Genomic DNA, 14,769 nt, shown 5'->3' with positions numbered 1-14,769 from the left:
TCGGCCTCTTTTAGCAGTAATGATACTTGTAAAAGATGCAGCCTATTTTCAGGTCTGGAGGCCAGGATCACTGAATTGGAGACTCGACTTCACACCCTTGCAATAACCCATAGCTAACCAGGCCCCTGTAGCCGGTGTAGCCAAAGATAGCATAGGCCCTGCTAACAGGATGGCTGACAGTGAGGTGGAAGCATAGTCAAAAGTTACAGTAATTTTAAAAAATGTCGGAAAACCCTGTCAGTGACAAGTTAGGGTTTAAAGGGCCTTGGTACACCACCAACCTTTTTATGTATCTGAGACATGTGAAGCTGAAAACCTCAGCAACCAAAGTCAGTTGTCTTCCCGTGTCCTTCAACGCACATATTAAACAAATATGTAAGACTGCTTTCTTCCATTTGCGCAACATCTCTAAAGTTAGAAATATCCTGTCTCAGAGTGACGCTGAAAAACTAGTTCATGCATTTATTACTTCCAGGCTGGACGACTGTAATTCATTATTATCAGGATGTCCAAAAAACTCCCTGAAAAGCCTTCAGCTAATCCAAAATGCTGCAGCAAGAGTCCTGACAGGGACTAGAAAGAGAGAGCAGATTTCTCCTGTTTTGGCTTCCTGTTAAATCCAGAATTCAAAATCCTGCTCCTCACATACAAGGTCTTAAATAATCAGGCCCCATCTTATCTTAATGACCTTGTAGTACCATATCACCCTATTAGAGCACTTCACTCTCCGCCTTGAGGCGACTGATGCTGATGTTGAATTGAATTGATTATAGCGGAGATGCTGACACATTTTTCATTTGTTTTACCTAAAGCCAAGTGGGAAACATTTTAAACATGTAATTCCTAACATTAAAGATCCATAAAGTTCTTTTGCTTAGAAACTAGTGAGTGGAAGGGTGAGTGCTGTGCTGCCACTGGATGCAGATTAAATTGAAGCCAGTGTGTTACTGAGTTCCAGCAGTCTGCCTCAGCAGACAGCCAATGAAAAAGAGAGCAAGGGGAACCTTTACCATTACCAGAGCTGACGCTCCTGTCCTTCCTGCCCTTGCTTTCTCTCACCGTATAGCACTGTTCTGTTGTGCAGCCTAGAGACGAGCAGAGAATGGACTCAAACGAGGAGGCAGAGGGTGAATGAGAGGGAGAGAATCTGAGGAAGAATTTGGGGTTGGTGTGTGGAGCTACTGTTTTGTGTGCGTGTTAGACGATGACGTGCGCTGTGCTCTGAGATGGCGTAAAGAATTCTGATTGCCTTCAGCGGTGTGGAGGAGGCATCTCAATCCTTGAGAGGGGCCCACATGCAGTAATGTCTGTCCGCTGTGGTTTCTCTCCTTTGCAAAGGAGAGCGTGTGCATGTTTTCTTCCTCTTTCCTCCCCCTCTCGTTCTCTGGTAATCCTTACCTCCTCGGTTCTTCATACTGGCATCTTTTTCCGTCTTCCCACATTTTTCCTTCAGGGATGAGATAAGTGGTGATGAATCTGACAATATATTGAGAGCTCCTTTTTTGTCTGATGAACATGGATTGTCTTTGCATTGTCACAACCAAGGTAAGAGACATGATTCACTGGACTTGAGAATAGTCACTGTACGGGAATGAGGGATGAGGTAAAGCAGGGGAAAACGCTGTTTGTGTGTTGGTTGTTTCTGGATGAATATAGATGTTTGCTATCCCTCCCTCCTGGTTGTCTTCATTCCCATGTCACTCTAAAGTAAAAAGTTGTATAAATTCATTTTCATTGCTGCTGCTGGACATTTCTGTTTACCTGTTCTGGTTCACGTCTTTCAGTCAGCAACACTATAAAAAGCTCAGATATGGCAACAGAAGCTGTTTTGAACTTGTGGCTCTGCTGCAGCCCAGTGCTCACACAACGTGAGTAATGCCAACACTGCAAGAAAAAGGTTGTTTCACTGTAACGCAGAAGTCTTTGTGCACACCTGGAACATTTTATTTTAGAAAATGTTTAAGTTACTGTGCAAACGATCATTGCATCACTCAAAAGAGCAGTTCTTCAGTCCCTGTGACCACCATACTGTCATCATGTTTATTAGATTTCCTTTCTAAGTTATTGTTTCCTTGGTATACATAATCCTTACCTCTTTCCTGTTTATGATTCAAAATTAATTCAAAGTATCTCATCATGACACTTGTAACATCACAAAGCACCGTGAATGAAGAACATCAGACAGGGATCATCGGTGGTTGAGGATAGGACCACAATGGATAACTTCAGATGCTGCAGTGACTCTACGCGGCTCATAGCGTTAAAAACATTTTAATAAATGGTCTGCCATCACTATGTCAGAAGTTTAATTTTTGTTCATGCTGGATAATCTTTCTTTACATTTGGATATTAAGAATATATTTAATTACCAGAAAAAGTATTTCTACTGGCATTAGTTCCAAGTTTGTAACATCTGGTATTGTGGCGTCCCTGGTTGCAGCCATTGGCCCCTGTTTTAATAGTCACGAGTCAAAGTGAAACTCTCTTTGAATATCACCTTTATTTTCATCTAATCTAAAACTGTATGATCTTTATGGACATAGGACAGTGCAGAGAAGACAGAAGCTGGGAGAGGGTGCACAGTAAATGGCCGGTGGGTTTGAACCCAGGTCTCTGCCCTATCACATCTGTATTTATAACCTAACTATGTGGGACAATATTACAATGTTAACCACCTTGAGGCGACTATTGTTGTGATCTCATCCTGCATAAATAAAAATTGAATTTAATGAAGTTGACATTTGTTTCTCTTTTGTGTATTAAAATTACAGCAAAAATCATTTCTAAACCTTTTTTTTAGGAAATATCACCAAACTTTTGAAGTTTCATAAACTGATGACCACAGAATCACATTTGTAGCTCTTCTCAAATGAATTAAACTACATTTCTCTGGAATCACCTGCAGGTTATATTCAAAGTATGTAAGTATGACCTATGGTTAACCAGCTCTCTGGTCGGTGTGTTAGCTGTTGAAGCTATTTTAGCACTAATGGTACTCACTGCAAATGCAGCTTAGCTCAGTGCATTGTACACCGAACTGTTATAATCTTATAATTAGATTCACCACAGTAGCTGGTGTGGATATAGTAACTTAGCTTTAGTTAGCTGGGCTCTAACCCGAGCTGCCAGGACACCAGGCTGGCTGTGAGGGTCCCATTATAATTCAGTTTAATTTAATTTTGTTTATATAGTTCCAAATATTCGTCAACATGTGTTATATTGCAAGGTAAAGGCCCTACAATAATACAGAGAACCACAACAATTAAATGACTCCCTGTGAGGAAGCACTTGGTGACAGTGGGAAGGAAAATCTCTTTAAGAGACGAAACCTCTGGCAGGATTAGGCTCAGGAAGGGGAAGCCATCTGCCACAGTTGTTTGGGGGTGAGGGGAGGGAGACACTGTGGAAGATAGCCAGAGACTAAGAATAACTGATGATTTAAATGCATAGTGGTTTAGAAACACTATTTTTACTCACTGTGTTTATAAAGGTGAATAAAGAAAGAACATTCAGCGCATTGTGTGAATCCCCGAGCACACTAGACCTACTGAAGCATTCAGGGTCACCTGATCCAGTCCTAGCTACAGATACAGCCACTTACAATAACCACCTGGATCCTGACAGGACCGTGGCAGATCCTTAGCCGCTCCGCAGCTGGTTCTTAACCAAATCTTAGCTGGCTGGGAGAGGTAGTTCTAAGTGGCTGTATCTGTCTGTGCTTTAGCAAAGATCTCTAAAAATCTTCCCATTAATACAGAACATTGCAGCGAGAGTAGTGACAGGGACCAGAAAGAGAGCAGATTTTCCCCCTTTTAGCTTTGCTTCATCCATCACTCTAACCCTGTAAAATCCTGCTCCTCACATACAAGGTCTTAAATAATCAGGCCCCATCTTATCTTAATGACCTTGTAGTACCATATCACCCTATTAGAGCACTTTGCTCTCGCTCTGCAGGCCTACTTGTTGTTCCTAGAGTATTTAAAAGTAGAATGGGAGGCAGAGCCTTCAGTTTTCAGGCCCCTCTTCTGTGGAACCAGCTTCCAGTTTGGATTCAGGAGACAGACACTATCTCTACTTTCAAGATTAGGCTTCAAACTTTCCTTTTTGACAACTCTTTATTGTTAGGGCTGAATCAGGTGACCCTGAACCATCTTTAAATGATGCTGCTAAAAGGCTTCCACTGCTGGCAGCTTCCAGTGACTGTTTCTTTTTGACTAATCCCTTCACTCTTTGTTTTAAAACACCACTACTGTTAATTAGTAACTTCAACTCTTGCCTTGCCTCCTATTGTTCACCTTTTGTCCTGTCTTTTTTTGCTCTCCTCCTCTTTCCCCTCACCCTCAACTGATTGCAGAGGATGGTTGCCCCTCCATGATCCTGGTTCTGCTGGAGAACCAGAACTGTGTGTGTGTGTGTGTGTGTGTGTGTGTGTGTGTGTGTGTGTGTGTGTGTGTGTGTGTGTGCGTGTCATCATACAAAGATGCAGTGTGGTACCAGGCAGGGGTGCCTTTTATCCCCTTAATCTTTTTCAATGATAATTGACCCACTAACTATAGCAACAAGAACAGCAAGGGTTTGGTCAAAGGAAGTCAAAGGGAAGCTTTAGAACCCAAAATATGATTGTATGCTGACGATAAGCTTGTGTATATTTCTGACCCAGTGTCCAGCATTCAAGACCTTTTAATTTGACTGTTTGTCTTGTATTACAGTCAATTTCCATAAAACTGAATTAATGAAATTAGGGATTAAGATCCCAGACGGGCAACCTCTTCTAAAATTTTAGAGATTCTCTTTTTCTCTTGGTGTAAGAATTAATTTGGTGAAGATGTTTTTAATAATTAGAGTTATTGGAAGTGTGTTACAAAAATCATGGGATTGTCACTTTGCCCAGTATTATTACTGCTCTCCTAACATCAGAACAGTCCTATGCTGGATAAGAAACTGCAAAAGAGGCGCTGCTTTACTAAAGGATCAGTCAAACTGTTTTTGGAAACCTGGAAGCTTTCGTTTGTGTCAAATATGGAAGCAAAAGATACTAAGGTGCTTTTTTTTTCTTTGTGTGTCTAGTCAGCTTTTTGGTGAAAAAGAAAGATGCAGGGTTGATATGGTTATTGAATATGGAGCTGCCAGGGATAAAATTCATGAATGTTGTGAAGGAGGATACAAGGGATGGGGTGACATGGAGGCAGATCATCCACTGTGACAACCACTGCGGTGAGCAGCTGAAAGAAGCAGTTAGTGGTAGCGTCTCATCTAATATCTTGTTAAATTCTGTAAAGTGGTTGCAGTTTCATATCCCTGATGTTTGACAGCACGGCGGTGCGGTGATTAGCACTGTTACCTCACTACTAGAAGGTCCTGAGTTTGATTCCAACACCTGGCCAGGGTCTTTGGGTGTGGAGTTTGCATGTTCTCCCCGTGTTTGGTTGGGTTCTCTGCGGGTACTCTGGCTTCCTCCTACAGTCCAAAGGGGGGTTAGGTTCCTTGGTGTTCCCCCGGATAAGCTAGAGGAGGTGGCTGGGGAGAGGGAGGTCTGGGCTTCTCTGCTTAGGCTGCCGCCCCCGCGACCCGGCCCCGGATAAAGCGGAAGAAGATGGATGGATGGATCATTGCTCGGTAATTTGTCTTTGACCAATAAGCCCAGACTCGGTCACCTGGTTAAAGTGGCTGTTCAGATCTCAGGAAGGTCTCAGGTCCAGCTTGTGAACTTTGGTGCTGAGTAAGGAAACCTCTGTCATGTTATGTTCAGACCATCCTGTCTTTAGAGATTTTCTGGTCGTCAGCATGAAGTGCCTGCAGTGATGACCAAGAGAGATAGAGTGTCTATTATACCTGCTGCTATTATCATGCTTAATAACACTTTGTTGATGCTACTGATGAAACTTAGGCTGTTTTTTTCTCTGTGTGGACATACTGCAAATCAGCTTCTCATTGGGGACAACAGAGTCACTATTGACCATTGAACATACATATATATATATATATATATATCAAGTTAAAGTGGGGGATACTGTCTACTTTACAGGGAATATAAAAACTTCAGAAAGGATTTGTGCTCTCAGTTGACAAAGTATCAAAACAAAATCAACCAGTTTAGACTTGAGAGAAAGAATTGCTGATGCTCAAAGTTATGACAATGTTTTCGAGTGTCCAGAAATGAAATGAGAAGTATCACAACACTGATACTTCACATGCATCTGATTCTCCAAAAGTCATTGCAAAACCTTTACTTGTCTAGATATACAAGATATCCAAACACAAACACATTAAGGATCCTTTAGAGCATCGTTGACTAATGCCTGGAACACCAGTGGTGCACTGGTCAACCAAAACAGCATCACTAGATAATCAAAGTGCCTGCATCTGCCGGGGAAGAGGATGGTTGAATGATTCCCGTAGTGAGTCTCTAATGCAGGTCTCCACTGGTTCTGTCTGGGTAGGAGAGGTGACCCTACCTGAGGCTAAGCAAGAAGTTAATAAACACACAGAAAAACTGTTGTACAGGACTACAAGCCGCGCCACAGCAATATAAATGCATTTGAAATGAATTGAATTGAACTGAATGAATTACATTATGTCTGAACACTGATAGGGCACAGGTTATCAGCATGCCAGAGGGATAATACATGAGTGCTGTCAGAGGGTAACACTGATGGTGGCTAATGATTGAATAATTATGACCATGTGACAAATTTGGACTTTACATGGATCACCTGGTTTCTGAGCAAAATCAACGCTGCGTTTGCTGTTTTGGGAATTTCGTCTTTTTTGTTTTTTCAATTTAGCATTTTTTGTGACTCATGGTTATTGAATATATTACCTCTCAGCTGTGTTAATATTGTATGCAGTACTGTGGAATAGACCTGACGGAGTGTAAAACAACCTGAAACATGCAGTATATAAGGTTTAACTCGTGGCGTATGCACTGCCAAAACTATTAAATATGAAACATATGTGCTTTCTGTGTAATGCACAGTTGCTGCAATGAGATCTGAAGTACTATAAGCTACGTCTGCTGTTCTGTTGTAATGCTTTTGGGCATGATGAATATACTTTTGTAATTGAGTGAGAGGAAAATAGAGGGGAGGGGAAAAAATAAACAGATCCCTGGATGAACCTGTTTGATATGCTGTCATTTTTGCTGGGTTTGTTTGTTTTTTTCATATAAATTTTTGACCACATAAGAATAATACAGTGTATATATACCAAGTGTACCACTTTTAAAGTGCTTAAAAGATAAGTAGTCTTTGGGGATGAAAAGTAATTTTCCTGTCAGTGTGTATTAAGAATGGTAGCTCAGAAGCCTACATTGTAAAACTGTTAATTGCTAAATTAACTTATCAGAATCAGAATCAGAATCAGAATGGGTTTATTGCCAGATGTTGAGGTTTACAACATTAGGAAATTGCTGCGGTGCTTCAGTGCAGACAATAAGAATTAAAGTGCTATGTAGAAAGAAAGATATGTGCATGAGATATATACATGAGAATAAGAATTATGAGTGCTACGTTGAAAGATATATACATGAGTGCAGGTGGTGATCAGTGCCAGACATGAAATGATGCAGTGACACAGCGTAGGGTCATGTGTTAGTGGCGGGGACAGTCATGTGGTTATTGTTCATGTGTCCAACAGCAGAGGGGAAGAAACTGTTCTTGTGGAGCCTCCTGCCTGAGGGGAGCAGGTCAAACAGACTGTGTCCAGGGTGAGAAGGGTCAGCTGAGATCCGAGCTGCATGCCCCAGTGTCCTGGAGGTGTACAGGTCCTGCAGAGATGGGAGTCTGCAGCCAATCACCTTCTCAGCAGAGCGCACAACACGCTGCAGTCTCTGTTTGTCCCTGATAGTGGCTCCAGCGTACCACACGGTGATGGAGGAGGTGAGGATGGACTCGATGATTGCAGTGTAGAATTGCATCATCGTCCGTGTTGGCAGGTTGAATTTCTTCAGCTGCCTCAGGAAGTACATCCTCTGCTGGGCTTTCTTGATGACGGAGGTGATGGTGGGCTCCCACTTCAGGTCCTGGGTGATGGTGGTACCCAGGAAGCGGAATGAGTCCACAGAGGTGATGGGGGTGTCAGTCAGGATGATGGGGGGGAGTGGGGCTGTGTGCTTCCTGAAGTCCACAATAATCTCCACTGTCTTCTGGGCATTCAGCACCAGGTTGTTGTGGCTGCACCAAGACACCAGACGTTCAACCTCCCTCCTGTAGGCAGACTCATCCCCGTCCGAGATGAGCCCAATGACGGTGGTGTCATCTGCGAACTTGATTAGCTTGACAGACTGGTGGGTGGAGGTGCAGCAGTTAGTATACAGGGAGAAGAGCAGGGGAGAAAGAACACAGCCCTGAGGGGAGCCGGTGCTGATGGTCCGGGAGTCCGAGACATTCTTTCCCAGCCTCACATGCTGCTTCCTGTCCGTCAGGAAGTCAGTGATCCACCGGCAGATGGGATCAGGCACATTCATCTGGGAAAGCTTGCCTCGGAGATGGTCTGGAAGGATGGTGTTGAAGGCAGAGCTGAAGTCCACAAACAGGATCCTGGCGTAGGTTCCTGGGGAGTCCAGATGCTGCAGGATGAAGTGTAGGGCCATGTTGATGGCGTCGTCTACAGACCTGTTGGCTCTATATGCAAACTGCAGGTTATCCTGATTAACCTGTCAAAATCTTAAACATATTGTGCGTGCATTTATTAAATGGGTTTATTTATTATATAGTTGGGGGAAATTGGGATAAAAAGGCAAAAAATGACAACTGATGAGTCATTTTGATCCCTTTAGATACATAGATATACACAGTGATGGGAACAGCAGCGTTAAAAGTAACGGCATTACTAACACTGTTACTTTTTTCAGTAACCAGTAATCTAACTAATTACTGTTGCTATCATTACAACGCCGTTACTGTTGCTAACAAGAAAAAGTGGTGCGGACGTGCTGAGGCTGTCTTCAGCTTACCGGGAGGTAGGGGGGGCGAAACAATCGCACAAGTGCTGCTGATTGAGGAACAATAAAGTAGTCATGGTAAACCAATCACATGATCAATTTAAGATTCCATGGAACCAAGACGCTATGTCAACCCAAGACAAGGGTGAAATTTTAGGAGTGATGATGCCAAGAGAGAGTGAAAGAAAGAGTGAGAGAGAGAGTTTTGAGTGAGTGTGTAGTGTATTGTGAAGTGAGTGTGTAGTGTAGTGGATAGTGTTGTTGTGTGTGTCAGAACAATGAGGCGACTGCTGAAGGTCACAGCTGCTGCCAAAAAGCCACCAAACAGTGTAAACGCTGTCTGCAGGTGGAAACAGGAGCAGCGACACACCTGCTGCTGTCAGGCCTGCAGGTATCAGCCTGTGATCTGCTTTTTTATCTTACAGTGGACAGAAATTATTTTTGGGAGGGGCACAAATAGATTGTGTGGCATCTTATTTGATGCAGAACAGCTGATTGTTCTGTAAATAGTTTCAGTGGTTATAAAATAACAGCTTGGCTGCATTTTAGGTAAATAGCTGCATATAACTTTGTTGTTTGTAAAACCTGTGCATAGGTTTATATTTGCATTTCAAGTTAAGAGAATGATTTTTAAACATGTTTGTGGTTGTTACAGTAAAAACATAACTTTTTCTACTCGGATTTTATATTTTGTGTCTGGTTTCAGATCAGCTGTGCTGATACAGTATGTCAAATGAAAAAATAACTGTAAATTCAGACGTGTGAGGTTGTGCTGAAAAGAACGGCACCAAACAAAACAAGGCAGGATAAATCGTTTTTAAAGGTGAAATGACAAGTAGTCAAAAACACCCTCGACCACAGAGGGTTGAACATTTTTTAAAGTAACGCAGTAGTTACTTTTCCTAGAATTTAGTTACTTTTATAATAACTCTGTTACTAACTCAGAGATACTTTTTTGAAGAAGTAACTATTTACTATTACTAATTACTTTTTCAAAGTAACTTGCCCAACACTGGGTATACAGTATACATGTATAATCCAAATTCCAAAGAAGTTGGGGCGTTGTGTAAAACATAAATAAAAACCGAATACAATCTTTTTCAACGTATATTCAAATGAATACACCACAAACACAAGACATCTAATGTTCAAACTGATAAATTTTGTTGTTGTTTTGCAAATCGTCACTCATTTTGAATTTGATGTCTGCAACACGTTCCAAGAAAGCTGGGACAGAGACAGCAAAAGACTGGGAAAGTTGAGGAATGTTCAAAACACACCTGTTTTCAACATTCTGCAGGTGAACAGGTTAATTGTAAACAGGTGTTTGTCATGATTCGGTATAAAGGTACTATCCCTAAAAGGCTCAGGTGTTCACAAGCAAGGATGGGATGACCACTTTGTGAACAACTGCGTGGGCAAATAGTCCAGCAGTTTAAGAACAATGTTTCTCAACGTACAATTGCAAGGAATCCAGGCGTTTCATCATATACTGTCCATAATATCATCAAAAGACTCCGAGCATCTGCAGAAATCGCTGCATGAAAGCGGGAAGGCCGAATACCAACACTGGATGCCCATGACCTTCGATACCTCAGGCAGCACTGCATTTTAAAACATCATTCTGTAAAGGATATTACCGCGTGGGCTCAGGAGTACTTCAGAAAACCATAAAAATTCTGTACATCAATAAATCATGTTCATTTTATTCTAATGATCTCTCCTTATTGAACTATAGTTGGCTGAAACAAAGGCAGAGGGAAGGGCGAAGGCATGTCAGGAAGCAGTGAAAGAGAAGAAAAGGTGTGGAGATGAATGTAGGGGCACTAAATGTCAGATTCTGATTGGTGAAGGAACTGTTGGCTGATATGCTGGAAAGAAGGAAGGCAAGTGTATTATGTGTAAACCCAAGTAGAAGGGAAGCAAGGCCAGGAGTATTGGAGGTGGATTCAGACCATTGTATCATGGCATAGATAGGAACATAAATTTTAGGAGTCATTTCTTGGAGGAATATTGATGCCTAGGGGATGTTTAATGCTGTCGGTGAGTATGTCCCACATGTTGGATGTCAGGAGATAAAGAGAAATTTTGAAGTAAGTTGGAGAGAATGTCCCCAAGGGAGAGAGTGTGATTGGCGCACACTTTGATGGACAGGAAGGAAACAGAGGTGAGGTTATGGATCAAGTGATAAGTATGGTGTTAAGAAGAGAAATGGACAGATGTTTGTAAAGTTTGCCGATAAGATGGAAATGGCTGTAGTGACCATGTCCTTAAAGAACACCTTCAACAGTTGTGCCTTGAACCAACTGTTGTTGTGATTTGGCGCTATATAGATCAAATTGAATTGAACACTTATATGAACTTGACTGACATCCCATTCTTAATCTGTAGGGGGTTAATACAATGTCAGCCCACCCTTTGCAGCCATACAACACGTTCTCATCCCAAAGTGTAACAAATTACGCCATGTGACACATTGTCGGTATGTTATGCTTTCAGCCTCCCAGCACATCTCTATGTTACGCATTCAGAAATGTCAGGAAACATGAGAACTGTTTGGAATAAATCTACACATGTACATTTCGTTTTACTGTCATTAGGATTAATGTTAGGGTTAGGGCTGGAATACACAGTTGGAACGCGTGTTACCGCCGGGAGCGTCATTCTATTGGATTCCATCCACAATCCGGCGCGTATCATAGGGACGCGGAAGGGTACCTTTTGCGTTCCTATTGGACGCCTCGGGATGTGACAAATCGTTGGTATGTTACGTGTCGGGAATGAGAATGGTCTGAGCCGTAAGATCTTCATCTCTTTTGGGAAGGCTTTCCATAAGGTTTAGGAATATATTCATGGGAATATTTGACCATTTCCAGTAATAATGGATTGGATTTATATAGCGCTTTTCAAGGCACCCAAAGCGCTTTACAATGCCACTATTCATTCACTCTCACATATACACACACTGGTGGAGGCAGCTGCCCTGGGGCAGACTGACAGAAGCGAGGCTGCCATATCGCACCATCGGCCCCTCTGGCCAACACCAGTAAAGTGTCTTGCCCAAGGACACAACGACGAGGACAGAGAGTCCGGGATCGAACCGGTGACCTTCCGGTTACAGATACGCTTCCCAACCCCCTGAGCCACGGTCGCCCCGACAGTAGCACATTTGTGAGGTCAGACACTGACTTTGGACGAGAAGGCTTGGCTCTCAGTCTCCGCTCTGAATCATCCCAAAGGTGTTCTGTTGGTTTAAATTGAGGACTCCGTGGAGGTCAGTCAAGTTCATACCAAACCCGCTCATCTATGTCTTTACGGACCTTACTGCCCTGCTGTGTAGTTATCTTGAAACATGGAAGAGGCCATCCCCAAACTGTTTCCACAAAGCTGGGGCTTGAACGCAGCTGCTTGGCCATGGAAACCTATTCCATGAAGCTCTGTATACATTGTTCTTGAACTCATTTGAAGGCCAGGTGAAGTTTGGAAGTCTGTAGCGATTGAGTCTGCAGAAAGTTGGTGACGCCTTCATCCAACATGGAGTCAGCTCACACTGAAAAAGATCAATTATGAGTGATTTTATGTGGCTTACCACTTGGGTTAGATGTTATTATTCCAAATTGCTTTCATTTTGGAATATTTAGTAGCAAGCAGATGGCCGCCCCTCCCTGAGCCTGGTTCTGCCGGAGGTTTCTTCCTTTTAAAAGGGAGTTTTTCCTTCCCACTGTCGCCAAAGTGCTTGCTCATAGGGGGTCATATGATTGTTGGGTTTTTCTCTGTATCTATGAAGCGCCTTGAGGCGACTTTTGTTGTGATTTGGCGCTATATAAATAAAATTGAATTGAATTGAATTGAATTGAAATTGAAGGACATTTCACAACTGGACTTACTGGATTTACTGAACTCCTGAGAGCGACCCATTTGTTCACAAAGGTTTCTGGAAGCAATCAGCATGCCTATGGTGCTTGATGTTATACACCTGTGGCCATGGAAGTGATTGGAAGAATTCAGTGATTTGGAAGGTTGAATGGACACTTTTGGCCAAAAAGTGTATATATTCATATTGAATTTTCAGTCTGTTGATTTGCTTCATCTCTTACATTGTAATCTGAGAAGTTCATCTTGAAATTTCAATACTTGATGAATTGAATGAAATTGCGTCACGTGGCCATGGAACTGCTTGCGAGTCAGGTGTTTGATTCATTGTCTTCTGACCTACCAGCAGGTAAAGCAGGTCATCTACTAATTGGAAGGTTGGTGGCTTAAATCCTTTTAATCTTTTGTTCAGATTCTAAAGAATACAGTGAATTGGCAGCACAATTAGGAGAGATTCACTGGCTCAAATCCAGAAGTTTGGCCTGGAGCTGAGGTTACAGCATAATTACCTCCTGACTGAATTTCGGATCAGTTTCATTGTAGCTCATTCAGCCACATGTTTCTTCTGTACTTCATGGAAGCCACTCTTTGTCTCATTCTTCTCCCTCAGCTCAACTTCTCACTCTAAGGAAGAAATAAATAAATATGTAATGGCTGCAGATCTGATTGGTTGTCAGTTCACTTAAACAGCTGAATCGATAGACAGTTCCTATGGTAACAGGGAGGCTGGCGCCAAAAATATATGCAACATGCAGACTGGTGCATCTCCCACATACTTCACTGTTGCCTTAAAACAGTAGGCATGTCGCTAGTATAAAGATTGTAACTCTGAATTGAAAGCTAAGAACGAAAAAACAACAATTTTTCTCCATAAATCATAAACTGTTCAACTTCCTTTTTTTGGTTTATGTTTATCATTTATAGACTTTCCCTTTGATGTAAGGAGTTCACCCAGGAAAGTTATCAAGTTCTCATACATCTGTTGAAAAACTCATGACTTCTACCATTATGACTTCTACCTGCTTATTTGTCTGGCAATCCGATGGACGAGGCTTGGGTTTGGTGGTTGCCAGTAGGGCTGGGCCATATTATACCGTTCACGGTAATACCGGTATAATGTTAGGCAACGATAGGAAAATGAAATATCGCGATAGAATGGGAGTAAAACGCGCATGCGCAGTGCCTTTGTTTTCATACGCACATGGCCGATTGTTGAGTGAAATAGATGAACCAGAATTGGTTTGTAAAAATGGTGCAACTTCCGTGATGTGGAACTGGTTTGGTGTTTGTCCGTCAGATACACAACAAAGCACATTTTTTTGCAGAACATGCAAGCGGCCGTTGTTATTGTCGTATTTGTCGGACTAAGATGCTCTTAAATCTGGGAGTAATCTGGGTCCTAAACTCCGTATGCAACACTGCAGCATCACTTAGAGTTAAAAACTGTCTAAATTCTTTCATCTTTAATAAAACGATCAGCATTGCTGCTTTACCAGGTGTAACTATAAAGTTTAACTTCCAGGCATCCATGAAAACAAAAGTTATTACATTTAACGGAGTTAGAAGTTAGCAGGAAGCTAGCGGAAGTTAGCTCGCTAGTTTCGCTAGTTACCTAAGCATGATATTACATGTTCTGACTGAGAGATTTCTGAAAAAAATCAAACGTACAGCTCTGCTATCACTTCCAACATAAATGAAGACAGGAAACTAAACAGCAGTGACGTTTGTAGGGTTACTGAAGTTGGGCTAGCTGGTATATAATGATGTGCTACGTGATCGCTAGCGACACAGCTATGTTAGCATAACATAAACAGTGAAGCTGGAGGACGAACACTAACACTTTTCCACTTATAAAAGTTAACGTGAAGGTTCTTCATGGTTAGAGACAAATGCAATCGCATGGCAGGATGCTGTAAACGGACCAAACTTCAGTCAGGAGAACAACTGAGATAATC

General features: G+C 42.1%; 1 protein-coding gene across 12 annotated transcripts in view; it reads left to right on the top strand.

Annotated features, from left to right (window-relative positions):
• Positions 1 to 14,769, top strand: part of LOC147319955 (disks large homolog 2-like) — a 178,793-nt gene that overhangs the window by 56,341 nt on the left and 107,683 nt on the right. The window contains exon 1 of one of the 12 annotated variants that reach the window (XM_086307669.1): positions 1,090 to 1,545. The exons of the other annotated variants lie outside the window; for them this stretch is intronic. Coding sequence (XP_086163795.1) covers positions 1,510 to 1,545 — 36 coding nt within the window. The 5' untranslated portion in view covers positions 1,090 to 1,509. Of the gene's footprint in view, positions 1 to 1,089; positions 1,546 to 14,769 lie in introns of those variants that run through there. 12 annotated transcript variants of the gene reach the window in all.

Source organism: Aulonocara sp. 'chitande type north' Nkhata Bay, linkage group LG10, assembly GCF_057382095.1.
Source record: "Aulonocara sp. 'chitande type north' Nkhata Bay isolate Kocher_YH1m ecotype deep benthic linkage group LG10, A_spYH_male_GT1.1, whole genome shotgun sequence".
Lineage (NCBI taxonomy): Eukaryota > Metazoa > Chordata > Actinopteri > Cichliformes > Cichlidae > Aulonocara > Aulonocara sp. 'chitande type north' Nkhata Bay.
Note: the sequence above shows the minus strand (reverse complement) of the source record. Positions and strands in the feature narration are given on the sequence as shown.